At 30.6% G+C, this 14578-nt stretch overlaps 1 protein-coding gene across 7 annotated transcripts in view; it reads left to right on the top strand.

Annotated features, from left to right (window-relative positions):
- The window catches only part of LOC143222232 (TGF-beta receptor type-1-like), a 123902-nt gene that overhangs the window by 69368 nt on the left and 39956 nt on the right, over nt 1-14578 (top strand). For 3 of the 7 annotated variants that reach the window (XM_076448452.1, XM_076448453.1, XM_076448454.1), the window contains exons 3-4: nt 3299-3453; nt 4902-5056. In XM_076448452.1, coding sequence (XP_076304567.1) covers nt 4921-5056 — 136 coding nt within the window. In that variant the 5' untranslated portion in view covers nt 3299-3453; nt 4902-4920. The remainder of the gene's footprint in view (nt 1-3298; nt 3454-4901; nt 5057-14578) is intronic. The other 4 variants (XM_076448450.1, XM_076448455.1, XM_076448456.1 and 1 more) reach the window with 2 other exon arrangements.

The raw sequence follows: 14578 nt of genomic DNA, 5'->3' as shown, positions 1-14578 counted from the left end.
ATAATTTCATAATTATTAAATAAAAGGTTAGAAGTTAGGTGTCTTGTAGAAATATAGGGTGGTCTGTTTCTTCTATGAGAATATTTTTGCCTCTTTGTACATTTCATAAAAGGGTGGAGGTTGGGAGTTTTACTTGTGGAAATGTACAGTGGTTTATTTCTATTTTAAGACTGTATCTGAGTATTAAGGGTAACTACCTATCCATAACTGGCTGCAGACAGTGAAAGGCAGTATGAATTGAGATGTTGTGGATTCAAGCACTCTACTCCTAACTCTTAACTGACTTTCCTAAGTTGCTGGCTAGTTTGACAGTGGAATCTGGATCATGTTTGATGGATGGAACATCTACATGTTTGGATGCTGTGGCCACAGACATTTTCTGTTGAGTTTTAATGGTGACAACATGGGGAAATTAGTTTTAATTTTTGAGTTTTTGTAATGTATTTGATTTATGTTAATTTCATCATTATTGTTTTATAGTGTTGATTAACAAATTGCTTATTTACAATTTATGTATTTGGTAACTGTAGAACTACTTACTTATATAAGTAAATAAATAACTGTTTTAGAATGACTAAAGAATTGATATGACACTTCATAAGCCCAGGTATTTTTAAATTAAATATGTATTACTCAACATTTGTAAATATTAATGTTTATTTGATTTTTTTCAGAGAATTACTGTACTTTATTAATGATGTTAAGAGAACTTGTAGGTGATCTTAACTTACTTACTGATGTAAGTCAATTTAATACAAAGATATGAAACCTTATAATTCTTTCTTGAACTCCTACTATGATGGATATTTTTAATGGGAGAGATAAGAATGTTTCTGTTCTGTATGTTATAGAGTAGTGGTTTTAGTATGTTGATGGTATTTGATATAATTTTTAGGAAACTTTTTAATCTTCTGACAGTATATTTTCTTGTGTAGTTAAGAGATTTGCAGTGTGGTTTAGGTTAAGCATTATTAAATACTGGGGTGATAATGTCACTGGAATGACTACTTAAAGAAAAAGTTCAAGGGAGGAGAGGAGTGCTTTTGTCTTCTTTAGAGAGTGCCAAAACATAAAATGTAAGATGAAGGTTATTGTGAAAACTGATGCTAATAGAAGAATTAAGGTGATTTGATGAAGGAAGCTCTGCAAGAGAAGTAAAGGCATGGTTGTTAATGAAAATTCTAATGTGGAACATGCAGTAATTACACTAGCTTTTGTTTTGTGTAGTTTGAAGATAAGAAAATGAAGGTGAAAGGTATGTTAGTAGGGAAGAATGAAAACCAGAAACATAAAAAGAATATATGTTGTTAATAGTGGAACTTAATGTTGATGGGAAAGTGTGATTTGGGTTGAGTTCATTAGGAGAACCAAAAGAAGAACCCAGAATGTCATTGTATTATAGAGTTTTACACAGTACTTCATTGCGTATTCTACTATGTTATTCTCTTCATGCTTTGTCAGATAAACATGGATCTTGACAATTGTTTTGCATTGTAGTTTCCATTCCAAAAAGCTCCATTGTAAGTCTTTTATTTCCAAAGTATACCTATCTCTTGCATCCTTTCCATAATCAACCTAGTATGTAAGGATAATGGTTTCTTAGTGTTCGTCTCAACAGTGCAATCACATAGAAATCAATAGGCATTATATCTGGCAACTACATTAATATGTTATTATAACAAATAGTGTAAATACCCATTTCATTCTCAAGCTGCATGAGATGTGAGATAATTGAACTAATATTTAGTAGAAGCAACTTGTGTACATGTAACTTGGGTCACCTTTCTGGGAAGAATCCTTCTTGACTGTATTACATACTGTTGCATAAGGCATGTGGACAGTTTCTATTCCTATCCATTGTGTTTGTGGATTCTCACCTATTACAAAACACTGCATTTTGTGTATCGCTAATGGAGTAAGACTTGTTGCAGATCTTTTTCTGAATTGTTCTGGTTTCCCAAGTTTATCCATTGTCCTTTGTTTACCACTGCCATTAAGTACAAGGGGTATTATTAAAATATTCATCCTGGATTTGAGTGTGTGAATATTTTGTATCAGAAGTCCTTTCTGTTTCATACCCTTCCCAAAAGTGATCAGTTTTTGATAGCATCATGCTAACTACAAAAAAACAATATCAAAATATGGTTCTGATACATTATGTGACTTACTGATTTGCATATTCATAATTATTTTAATGTAATGTACTCAATAATGTAATTTGTTTATTTTGTTAAAGTTACTGCTATAACTTTATTGAAAGTGTAAAATATCATTTAAAATATTACAGCTCTACACTTTGTTGGATGTATTATCTTATGTTTTATTGAAAGTTCCTTTATAATTATTTAGGCACAGTTTGTTTGTGACTTAGTTTGTTTTCCTTCAATGAGCTGACTGATGATTATTACTCAACCCTTGTATGATAGTTATATCACCTGAGCTCATATTTTCACACATTATCTTCTGCTTGGTAGTTGTTAATGTATTTGAGCAGATTTTGTTTAAAAGTTGAATGTCACTTATGGAGTAATAAATCATATTGTGATGGTAATGGATCATACATTAAGTTCTCATTAACAGTTAAAGGTTATGGCATTTACATGCTTTAAATGGCAAAATAATGGTTAGACTTATTAAACATAAAGATATATAAAATATGTCTATTAAACTCAAAACTTTAATATTTTTCATATAAAATTTTATTAAGTATGTGTGTTTGTTTTAATTAATATTACATAGATTGTGAGAAAGTTTGAAAAATATTCTCAGAGTTCAAAGTGCTGCTGTGCCTGTGTATAACAGACACTGGCAATATATAGAAACTCTGTATGGTAGCTTAGTTCTTAGAAAAAATAACAATAAATTAATAAAAGAGAAAAATACAAATAGTTGTGTTATCTAGGGTGTTTTTAAGTAGTTATATGCAGCACATTAAATATTACAAAAATGTTTTGAAAAACCTTAGACATATGATTAAAGATTCATTTATAGTATTACTGATTTTTGTTGCTACTGTTTTGCATATGGAAGGAAAGATTTTATGTAACTAATTTTGCATGTTAATATTTTATGTACTGTAGCCTGTATGATAAATGTCTTTGTTGATACTAGTCACTTGACTGAGAGAAAGATGTGATAATATTTTCTATTTTTGCAGAGTTGTTCTTGTACATATAACTAGGCTTACTGATTTTTACTTGTTTTATAGAGTTGAAAATATTTAATAATTGTACATAATGAAATCATTTGTTTTTCATATATTGGGTGTTAAACCATTTCCTGTTATTTTTCTAAACAGGTGCATTCCAAAGGATAATATGTATCCCCAGAACAAACCAATACATTGTCAAAACTCAGAGCGTGCAAGTTTCCATTTTGTAATTAAATGCTGCAAAGATTATGACTTCTGTAATCGTTTCCTCTCCCCAACATTAGCTCCCCCTGCAGGTGAAGGTAAGAGAACTGTTTTATGCACAGTGGTGTCTACAGGTTTTAATCTGCTTCAAATGTATAACAGATGTTACACACTGATCTTTAGATCAATGATAAGTAAGTTAAAATGCAGTTTTTACCCAGTTACTTTTCAAGTTCTTTAATATTAACATTCAGGTAGCTATTTACTGTTATATCAGTACTTTCCATATAAAGTTTGTAGTTGATAGAGATATTTTAAAAACTGTGGCTCAGAGTAGGTGTTTTATATATATATAAAATTGTGGCTAATATAGATTGCATAGGTCAAAATCTGTGGTTTGGATTAGATTTTTTTTTACTGTAACTTATAGATGTGGTTAAAAAAATTTAATTTCTACGTATATCTGTAGTTGTTGTTCAGATTAGATTTTTCCAGAGATTTACAGTTGTGGTTCAAATTAGATTCATTGCATAAAACTACAATTCTGGTACAGATTAGATTTTTACGGTGATTTATACCTGTGTTTCAAACTAGAATTTATAAATAGATCTGTCATTGGTCTTCAAATTAGAATTTTTTTACAGATGTATTGTTATGGTTCAACTTGGAATTTCTGCACAAGTCTGTAATTGGGGTTCAGAGTAGTTTTTTAAGAGATTTATAACTGTGATTGAAATTATATTTGGTTATTTATTCTATAGTAGTTGATTCAGAATAAACACTACTACCAGGTCCTTTGCTGTGGCTTAGAACAAATCAAATTTTTTCAATAGATTTGTAGCTCTGTCTGTAGTTTTACAACTGATTTTCTACAATGGCCTACCTGGAGTTTAAAAGCAGAATTCCTACTTAATTCTTTCCTGTGTTTCAAATTAGATTTGTTTTACATATTATATAGCCATTTATTCAGAATAATCACTATCACCAAATCTTTAGTTGTGGCTTAGAATAAGTTTTATCCATAGATTTGTAGTTTAACAACATATTTTCTACTTTGGCCATACCTGAGGTTTAAGAGCTACTTATTTCTGCCTGTAGTCTCCTCCCACATTAAACCTTGTGAATATTTCTTTGCAATTTGGATAATAATGTAATTCCTACATAGCTTTGTAAATTTGGTTTTGAACATGTTTATAGTGTAGTCTTATATTCATGATTTAAAATGCACTTTTTATAGGTGTTTAGCAGTGGTTCATAAAGTTATTTCCACTAAGACTAATAGGTGTTGCTTAGGATAGGCTTTTTAGATACATGAATACTTGTAACACTTTTCTAGAATGTATTTATTCTTTGTTACACTATGTATACTTTTTTTTTACAAATATTTATCTAGTTTCAGATCAAATTTGCAAACATAATTACATCAGCAATTTCCTGTGTACTTTCAAAATTCTTAGCAGATTTTCCAACCTGAAGGTACCACTGTGCATGTGTAACAGTGAACATTTTATGAATGTCAACTTTCATAATTCTTCTTCTTACCTAGGTGCTTCAACCAATCACAGATGTTTCCACCATATCACCCCCTCTGGTGTCTTTCACCACATATGAACAGGCCAAATCTAGCTCTTATCTGCTGTAGTGATTATGACTTTTGTAATGCAGGTCTGAAGCCCACCCTTCCACCTGATGATTCAACAGGTGAGAGGAGGAGAGAAAGACTAAGTTATGTAGGTAGTTGTGATGTCTAAACTGTGTTTGGCTTGCTGGCTAGTTCTTATTTCTTTCTTCTCATGCTGGTACTTTTAGTTTCTCTCTGTCTGTCTTTTTTTTTTTTTTTTCTGTACAAGTAAAGTCTTGTTTATTTGTCACTGAGATTTTCAGGATGCACACTTTCAATCAAGTTAGCTTATAGTAACTGGCTGTGCTGCTAGTCTGATATTTTCAAATAATACTTGATAAACATTTGTTTCACTGAAGATACATGTCAAATAATGTAAAACAATATAAGTAATATTCCACTGATGATACATGCCAAAAATATAAGAAAATTTAAAGAATATTTTTAGACTTAGTGTTAAAGCTTCATTTGATATTCTAATAAATTTGAGACTTTAAATGGTACCAGCTGAACTTAATATTAATTTGATAATTGTTTTAAAAGACTCAAAACTACTTCAGTCAACATGGATATTAATTTTATGATACAAGTTTGCCTCTTAAAGCCACAAGTTAAATTGAATTTTTATTTTCATCTGCAAAGTCTTACAGCTAAATACATCAGTCAAACTATGTCAATTAAACTGTGTTAATTTTCTTTAGCATTTGAAAACAATTAAAATAATTTTAAGTACTGTTGATATTCTCTAGTGTAATAAATACTATAAAACCACTTTTGATGTATTTTTAAAATCTAGTATTATACGTTAATATCAATTTTTGATGAGAGGAAGCTGTATACTTAGAGAAAACCATAAATCAACTTAACTATCAGTATAGCTAATTAAGTATACTTTTCTTATGTTTCTACTTGTAAAGATTAACATACTCTTACAGTTAATGATATTTTTTGCCATAATTTTAATAATAATTCATAAGGTTTGTTCATTTTAAGAGATTTAGATTCATCTTAAATGCATATTTTTAACTACTAATGTAATAGTCTGTAATAAAAGTATAATAATAAAAATAAAATTAAAAAGTAAAGATTTTAATGCATTGAGTAATATAATAAACACTTTTAATGAAAGTAACAATAAATAAATAATATAATGTACCTTACTTAGGGAACACATAAACACTAGCTGTTTGCTTAAGCTACTGTTGTAGAAGTAAATTTCTTTGAACAACATTATCTAGTATAATATGCCTGATTTTTCTCATGTTTTCCTTAAGTTTTTGACCAACAAAAAACTTGTTCAGCCACTCCTACTGTCTTACATTGTCAAATTTATGACCACACATATCATTATTAAACTGTTGAGTTAGTAAATGTAATTTGCCTAAAGTACAAAAAATTTGTTATCTAATTAAAGACATCTTAGGTGTTAAAAAAAGGTGTGGCTAAAAAAGGATTAAGCATACAACTTAAAGGAATGAAATCAAAATTGGTGACCAAACTGATAGCTGGGCTTATAGACTAAACATCTATCATTAAGAATGCCACATAATATCTCAATGCATAACTTTGTTTATTAAATTCTACCAAACTATCATTTCCTGTTTGGAACTACTTGTGTTAAGATGTGTGTTTTTTTGTATGTGTGTGTTCTTTGTTATGTTCAAATTCATAAATTTAAATTGTTTACTTTCCAAAGTGGAATTTCTTCATTATTTGTTTTTTATGTTTACATGTATGACAAATTTTTCAGTTAATTTAATTTCCCAGTTTTCTTTTTTGCCATCAAACATTTGTGTTTGGTTTTATATTTTAACTATGAATTTTGAGATTCATGTTAGCACTTTGGGTATCATATTTCCTACTAACAACTATCATGCAGGCTACAGGTGAGGGACACCTGTCATTGGATTTATCTGCTATCAGATTACCCCACTTCTTCCTGAATAAGCCTGTGGAATCAGTGTGGTACAGCATTTTTAGACATGACTTCTCAAGTATGTAATGTTTTGTCCCTTTTCCTAGTTTCTTATGATACCTGTCATTTTTTCTTGCATAATACCTTTTTATCTAGGTATTTATTTGGTTTTCTCCTTTTCCATGGATATTAAGGTTCACACTGAACATTTTGTTTCTGTGTTGACTAAGGGTGCTAGTATGTCTTTTACCCTTACTTCCCTCCATCTATATTTTTCTACTATACATAACTTTTCTGAAGCAATCCATAGAGATTCTTAGGGTTTTTTCCAGGGAGAGCACAATTATCTCCCCCAGCTATGGGGGCATTATAATGTGACGGTGATGGTCAATCCTACTATTCGTTGGTAAAAGAGTAGCCAAAGAGTTGGCAGTGGGTGGTGATTACTAGCTGCCTTCCCTCTAGTCTTACACTGCTAAATTAGGGATGGCTAGCACAGATAGCCCTTGAGTATCTTTGAGCAAAATTCAAAAAACAAAACAAAACAATTATCTCTACATTGGGATGTTTGCCATTTACTGCTCTCACTTTATATGTTATTGGAATCTTCTTTGTAGAGATGTGGCCTTTTCCAAGTTTCATTTACCTCCTCCTTATCTCAGGTATTTACATATGGCCCCTTTACTTTGGTGATATATTTTTGGTGATGTTCCTGAACATTAAAATTACATGTGGATTCAGTGCATCAGCACCCTACCCTTTCTTTTTTGAGTGCATGTTTGTTACAGTTGGAGTCCAGACAGGCCCATATTTGTTTTTCTCATTCTATTTCTTCTCAGCCTTTATTTGTTCCTCACTCCAAGGGTTCTTTATCATTTTCTATTTAATGTATATGGCTAAGTCACCAACAGTATTGGTGAGTTCCAGTCTATTGGAAACTTGCTTATCCACATTTATTCCTCTTTGGTGATCCTTTGCCACAGATCCATGGGTTATTCGGATTTTATTAAAGGGACTTGTTCTCCTTTCTTTCAGGTACCCACTTCCTTCCTATTGCCTGAAGTATCCTATTAACAGTCAACATCTGTCCAAGACAATACAAGACCTTCTGTTTTCAATTATCTGTTTCCAGGTTTTTATTCTAGGCTGATTGTTATCCCCAAGAAAACCAGAGACTGGCAGCTTGTGATAGATTTATCCAGTTTGAGTCATTACTTGGTTCTACTCTAATTTACCATAGAATAATTTCTCATTCTAAGACAGACTTCTTTTTCTTCAGGTTTGTGGATATTGAGATATGCAAGTAAGCTTTCGCTGATGGTTGCTACACTGTGTACGGTTCATTCACCAGGGGGTAGTTTATCAGTTTCACACACTACTCATTAGGCTTGCTTTGGCCCCATATTTTTTTTATTGGATGGTCAAAGCATTTGTTTATCACTGACATCCTCAAGGGTTACTATTCCATCATTACATGAATGACTGGCTACTGTTAGCACATTCTGAACAGGAATCCACTCACCACATTCATTGACTGCTCATGGAGGCACCTTGTGTGGGCTGATTAATCAAATTTGAGAAATTCTTACTTCTATGGATTCAATATCTTGTCTATTTGATTGTTTTATTCAAAACCATCTCAGTCTGGCCCAACTTCCTCCTCTTCAACTTCATTTAAGGGGGTTTCAATTTCTCCACTCCCTTATTGCTCCCTCTATTAAAACTTGTAGTGATGACTATCTGCCTTTCATCTAGTCTTAAATTGCTAAATTGGGACAGCTAGTGTAGATGGTCATTGTGTAGCTTTGTGCAAAATTCAGAAACAAACGAAAAACAAATACAACTTGTGAGGTCCCATTGCTTTTGGGAATATGGTTTTCCATGACAGCCCTTATCCTCTTAGATTATGCATATATGTAGTCTCTTTAATGGGCTCTTCACAATCAGTGAAATCATTTTAAGGTTTCTATTTCCCTTCCTTTTTTCCATGATGGCAATTTGCAGTGGTGGTTGGACAAGACAGGTATGTCAGTGGAAGTTGCACTTTATCATTTTCATCTGGATTTAAACCTAGTCATGGATTTTTCCCTTCAGTACTGGGGATGTGGGTTGATCAGCAGGAAGTTTTGACATGTTAGTCTGTAGCCAAGAGGTCTTATCACATAATCATCCTGGAGCTTTTGGCTGTATTCCATGCTTTGGTTAATTTTTCCATCTGGTCAGGAATTGTCTGATATTGATCCATTCTGACAATTCTACAGTGGTTACATATCTAAATCACCAAGTTAATACCCATTTTTGATTTCTGTTTTAATTTTTGAACTTTTTTGGCACAAAAATTTAATATTTGTATCATTACATATCTTTATCTGGATAATTTCAATCATGTTGAAAATTTACTTTCTTGCATAGACAAAATATATCTGATAGGATAGTTTCTTAATCCTCTTGTTTGCCAGTTACTTTGTTCTCAGTTAGTTGCTCTTCACCTTGATGCATTTGTTATGTTCCTCAACACCAAATTACATCAATTGTGGTTTCTGGTTCCTCATCCTCTTGCTGTGGCTGTAGATGCTTTTAATCAGGATTGGACCCACAAATATTTGCATGTATGTCCTCCAATTTGCCTTCTTTACAGGATGATTTTGATCATTTATGCTACTTTGTATCAAGTCCTTCTTGTTGCTCCTTACTGGTTGACTCCTCTATGGTTCCAACAGCTATACCAACTCCATACTGCTCTTACTCAACCTCTTCTTTGTCAAATTCAGTCACAAGTATTTCTTTCATCTACTCCTTCCTGTTCTATATCTTCACACTTGGATTTATCTGATACTTAGCTTGAAGATTTGGTTTGTCTCCAATGGCTAGCTTCTTTTCTAACAAGTTTCACTTGCTTTTCCTCCAGGGAGGTTAATCAGTGTAAATAGAACATTTTCTACGATTGGTCTTTGTCTCAGAGGTTTTCAACTCCTCCATCCATTCTTCCTCATATTATGGATTTCCACTCTTGGCTCATACTAATGGTATGATCCTTGTCATACTCCTGTGTGAATGTTGGTTCCCAGCAGCACGGATTTTGGATGTAGTTGACTAGCCATGTACAGACTGTCATGCCCTAGGTATTCTACACCTGGGAGCACATCCTTTTAATCTTTCTTACTTCTTTGTTTTTCTAGAATTGATATTAATACATATCATGTGGTTTTGATCCCTATCCTGCCATAGTTCCCTCTGTTTAGTTGTGCTTCTCCATCTTTCCACCAATATATGTGACATCTCTACATAATGAATGAAAATTATATCTGTTTCAGATGTCGTACAGTCTCTCACTTATTCAAATTCAAAGATATCCTCTTGAGGAGAGTCCATTGGAAGCTTTCAAAGGATGCTTCTTTTTTTCTCTTTATTCAATGTGGGATTCTAGCTATTCATGTGAAAGAAGGTAACATATCATACAGAAGTTATAATTTTCCTATACTTAAAATTTTTTTCTGAGAGGTACTTGCCTTCTCTCACACTTCCCATCCTTCTTTCCTACTGAAAACTGGTACTTCTATTTATCCCAAAACTTGAAGTGATAGTTTGGTAGATGTGAATAGAGAGAGTCACATGCATTAAGAAAGTGTCATACTTTTATTGTGGAGAGTTGTTGCACTGTGATTTATGTGTGAGATGCATTGGAAGCAGCAAATACCAAGTAGGCAAGAGCTTCAAGACTTGTGGCATGAGTAAAAATTATTTTGCATATAGGAGGTAAGTACGTATTAGAAATATATTTTTAGTATAGGTGAATTATAACTTTTCTATCAAATAAAGTTTTTTATTTTCAATGAGAAGAAAAAAAATACAAATTCAGTCAAAATTGGAGATTTTTATATCTTGCATATTTCTCAATGGTTGTTTGGATTACCACAGCCTGAGCTAAGGAAAATAGATAATTGCTAAACTATCACTCTTGTTAATAACGTACAGTGTGTTCTGCAGGCTTGTTTGTTTTCTATATGAAGATACAAATAAGTAAAAATGGAATAATACCTGAACTGTTCATGAAAACATAACAGTGTAGTGGTCTAACACTATCATTCTTATTTTAACTAACCTCTGACACTTAACAAACACATAGAGATAGCTAAATAAATAATGTTAAATATTCTGTAAAAGCTGAAAAGGAAACATGTTAAGCCTATAAAAAGTTCATTAAAAATGATAAGACTTAGAAAGGAAAGCTACAACACTCATTAGAAAGGCAAGGAGTAATTATAAAATACTAATTAGTTTAAGAAAACTAATGACCTAATGCTGTACTTTATATAGAATTATATATTAACTGTATGTAATAAGAACTTAAACTGCTGAGAGGTAAAACCAATGGTGTCCAACAGACTAAAGTAGTTCATTACCCTAAATCTTATTATCATAATATCCATTGTTCATTGCTCTAAAACTATGTTATGTTTTTTCAGAATTTGAAGTTGGCTAAAATCACATTAGATAAAATGTGAATATTTTCTATTTTAATAGAATACTCTAAATTACATCAGTTAGACTGTGTTAATTTTCTTTAGCATTTAAAGACACATAAAATGATTGTAAATAAACTTTCTGTAACTTCTCATTGTATAGAATTATCTAAAACTGATGTAGTGAGCTTTTACTGTTATTAAAAGTGTTAGTTCCTTTTAACATTATAAGAGTATCAAAATTTGCCTTTGATTGTTTACTGTTACTAATATGAATAAAACTATTAAAGTTATTTTATTTAAACTGTCATATTGTAGAAGAGTAGAAGATTATAAAAATACATCAGTCAAACTGGTTATTAGTTTCAGATATAAGACTTAAAACTCAATCGGTGAAACTTATTTTTCAGATATATAAACTTTTAAAGTTGTATCAAATTCATTATTAGTTTCAGATATGGAACACTGATAAAACTGTATTTGTAAAACTAATTATTAGTTTCAGATATAAAAAATTGTTAAAAGTACGTTGTTAAGTCTTCAACTTAATGTTAGAAAGTCTGCAAATATTCATTATTAATTTAACCTACCTTAAAGTTATGGTCATTTTCCATTTGTTAAAGTCACATCAGTGAGTTTCAGCATTATCAAAGAAGACTAAAAGACTTTATATGTTACACAAAGTTGTTACTGTTATTCCAGAAATGGTTGACTGAAAAGATTAGGAAAACTGATGGTTGGTGAATTCTTTTTATGCAATATTTTACTTAGTTTCATTTTTCAATCATTAACAACAAAACAGCTTCCAGTTTTTGATAATTCATATTTATTTCATAAGTTGTATATTTTTGACTCATATAAAATGATGTAGCTGAAAGTTAATGTTGAGAACTAGAATAATAAATTGGCAAACAATGATCTAAAAGCATAATAGAATTCTATTAATTAAGTGGATTATTTTTGGGATAATATACTACATTGGTATGTCTTTTTTTGGTATAAATTAGAATTTTATCAATACAAATTTTCATAGCAGTTGCACAAAATGTATGTACTGCTTTATAATTTTTAACGTGCTTCTAAATTGAATTTTCATTCAGGTATGTTACTTTTAGTGACATTGAAAGACAGTTACAAATACATTTTGAGCAAAGTGAGCAATTGAAGAAACAAATTTCTCCTCCTTTTTTGCACGTGTTGTTGTTTTTGTAAAACTTGTAAATATTTTGTAAGTATTTTATTTTATTTAAAATCAAACATGAAAAATGGTACTTAAGTTATTGTTTGAGATGCTTTCTATTTTACGTTTTTAGTTTTTCCCAAAATTTACCTTCGGTTTGTACTGTATCAAGTAATAATTGAGTACTTTGTATTATAAAGCATATCTAATTCAGTGTCTGTGTTTGCTTTTCTTCCCAATAATATCTGTTACTTTTCACACCCTTTGCTTGAAGTAATTATTTGACTAGATAAAGCTTCTGTGAAAGTGAAGATTCTTCTTAACTACAGCTTGCATGTGGTAGTGTATTTCTTCACTTTCTACTTCGCTTGACTTCTGCATGCAGGCTGGCAAGCTGTACAGTACAGACACTTGCAGAGATAACTGCCAAAGTTTAACCTAAACTCTGTTGTACATTAATTAAATGTAGTTATAATATCATATATGGATATTTGTCACATATATAACAAAAAAATGCATCCACTTAAGCACAACTATACTTGTATGACATTTAAAAAGTTCCACAATGAAACTGATTGTATTTCAATGGATTTTAAAAATTAAATCATGTCTATTTTTAAAAATCATAAAGTACAACATCAGTATTACATTTGTTAAAAACTCATGAAATTACAGCATTCAATTCATGTCTGCTAGAAATTGTAAAACATCACTCTTCAAACCATATATGTAAAAGAAAATTGTAAGATACACCATCAAAGTAATCCTTGTTAAAAATAATCATAATTACACTTCATATTGTGTTTTATAGAAGCATTGCATAACTATATTTTTGTCTGTTTTAATAAATTGCACAATTAAAACTGTTTGTATATTTTAGTGGCATTTAAAACTACTATCAAAGTCTTGCTACTAAAAAAGCTCTAAATTGTAATTGAAAACAAACTTGTAGTTTAGCTTTTCAGTTTCTTTTCAGCTTAAATATATAAACAATATATATAAACAATTATACCTTCATTACTCTTGAATGGGTTATAATAATACAGACTAAGTTTTGCCTAGATAATTTGTTTGTACAAGTATGTATGTAGGTTCTGTACATAGTAAAGAATCATTTTGTTCAAACTCTGTTCATTTAAAAGTTTTTAATATCTATTTTAAAACTGTTAATAATTACACTTATTTTTTCTCTCTCACCTTTTCAGTAACTTCTAATAAAAATACATTTTAATAAAACTATTGTTAATTATTAATAATATACTGCGTCAAAATATTTCAAAACTATGGTATCTATATCAAATCTGTTTACAATTGTATCATAAATAAAATATCTGCACCACATGTTTTGAGATTCATTTCACAACTACAGAAACATTGACAATCACACAGTCCAACTTAAGTCTTATTTCAAAATGCAGTTATGAAAAATGTTTTTTAACTTATTTTTACTAATATGTGCTACCAGGATGCACTAACTGTGGTATTTACATCACTTACATGCATAGGAAATTGTTTGATAAATCTAACATTAATATTTGTAATTATGCATAAACCATGGCATATCTGTTTACGTAAAAACAATAATAATAAAAAAAGAATGTATGTTATGATAGGTAAAATAATCTGACACAACATGAATACCATGATGTTTTGGCTTCAGCTTAGTTTAGTTGCTCAAGTAGAAAAACTATTTATTTTCATAGCTTTAAATCTTATTACATTTGTTAAAATTTACTCTAAGTAAACCCCATAAAAAAACAATTTTGTTGCAATATCTTTCATTCATCAGTCTTATGTTTCTAAATACTGTTAATTTTATTGTAATTAACTGTGTTATGGAAACTACAAATACAGTTGTATTGAAATAAATGAACAATTTTAGAAGTTGTGCAACCTCTATTGCCCTCAACTTTTCCAGCATGTAATACTTATTTAACAGTTAGTGACCCCAAAGGGTTAAGAAAACATCTTAAGTAAAGAATATCTTTCTCAGCCTTATGTTGCTCCACAAAATAAAGTAAAAAATGCCTGATCATTTTTTAAA

Source organism: Tachypleus tridentatus, chromosome 8, assembly GCF_004210375.1.
Source record: "Tachypleus tridentatus isolate NWPU-2018 chromosome 8, ASM421037v1, whole genome shotgun sequence".
NCBI lineage: Eukaryota > Metazoa > Arthropoda > Merostomata > Xiphosura > Limulidae > Tachypleus > Tachypleus tridentatus.
This window is presented reverse-complemented; position numbering and strand designations above follow the sequence as displayed.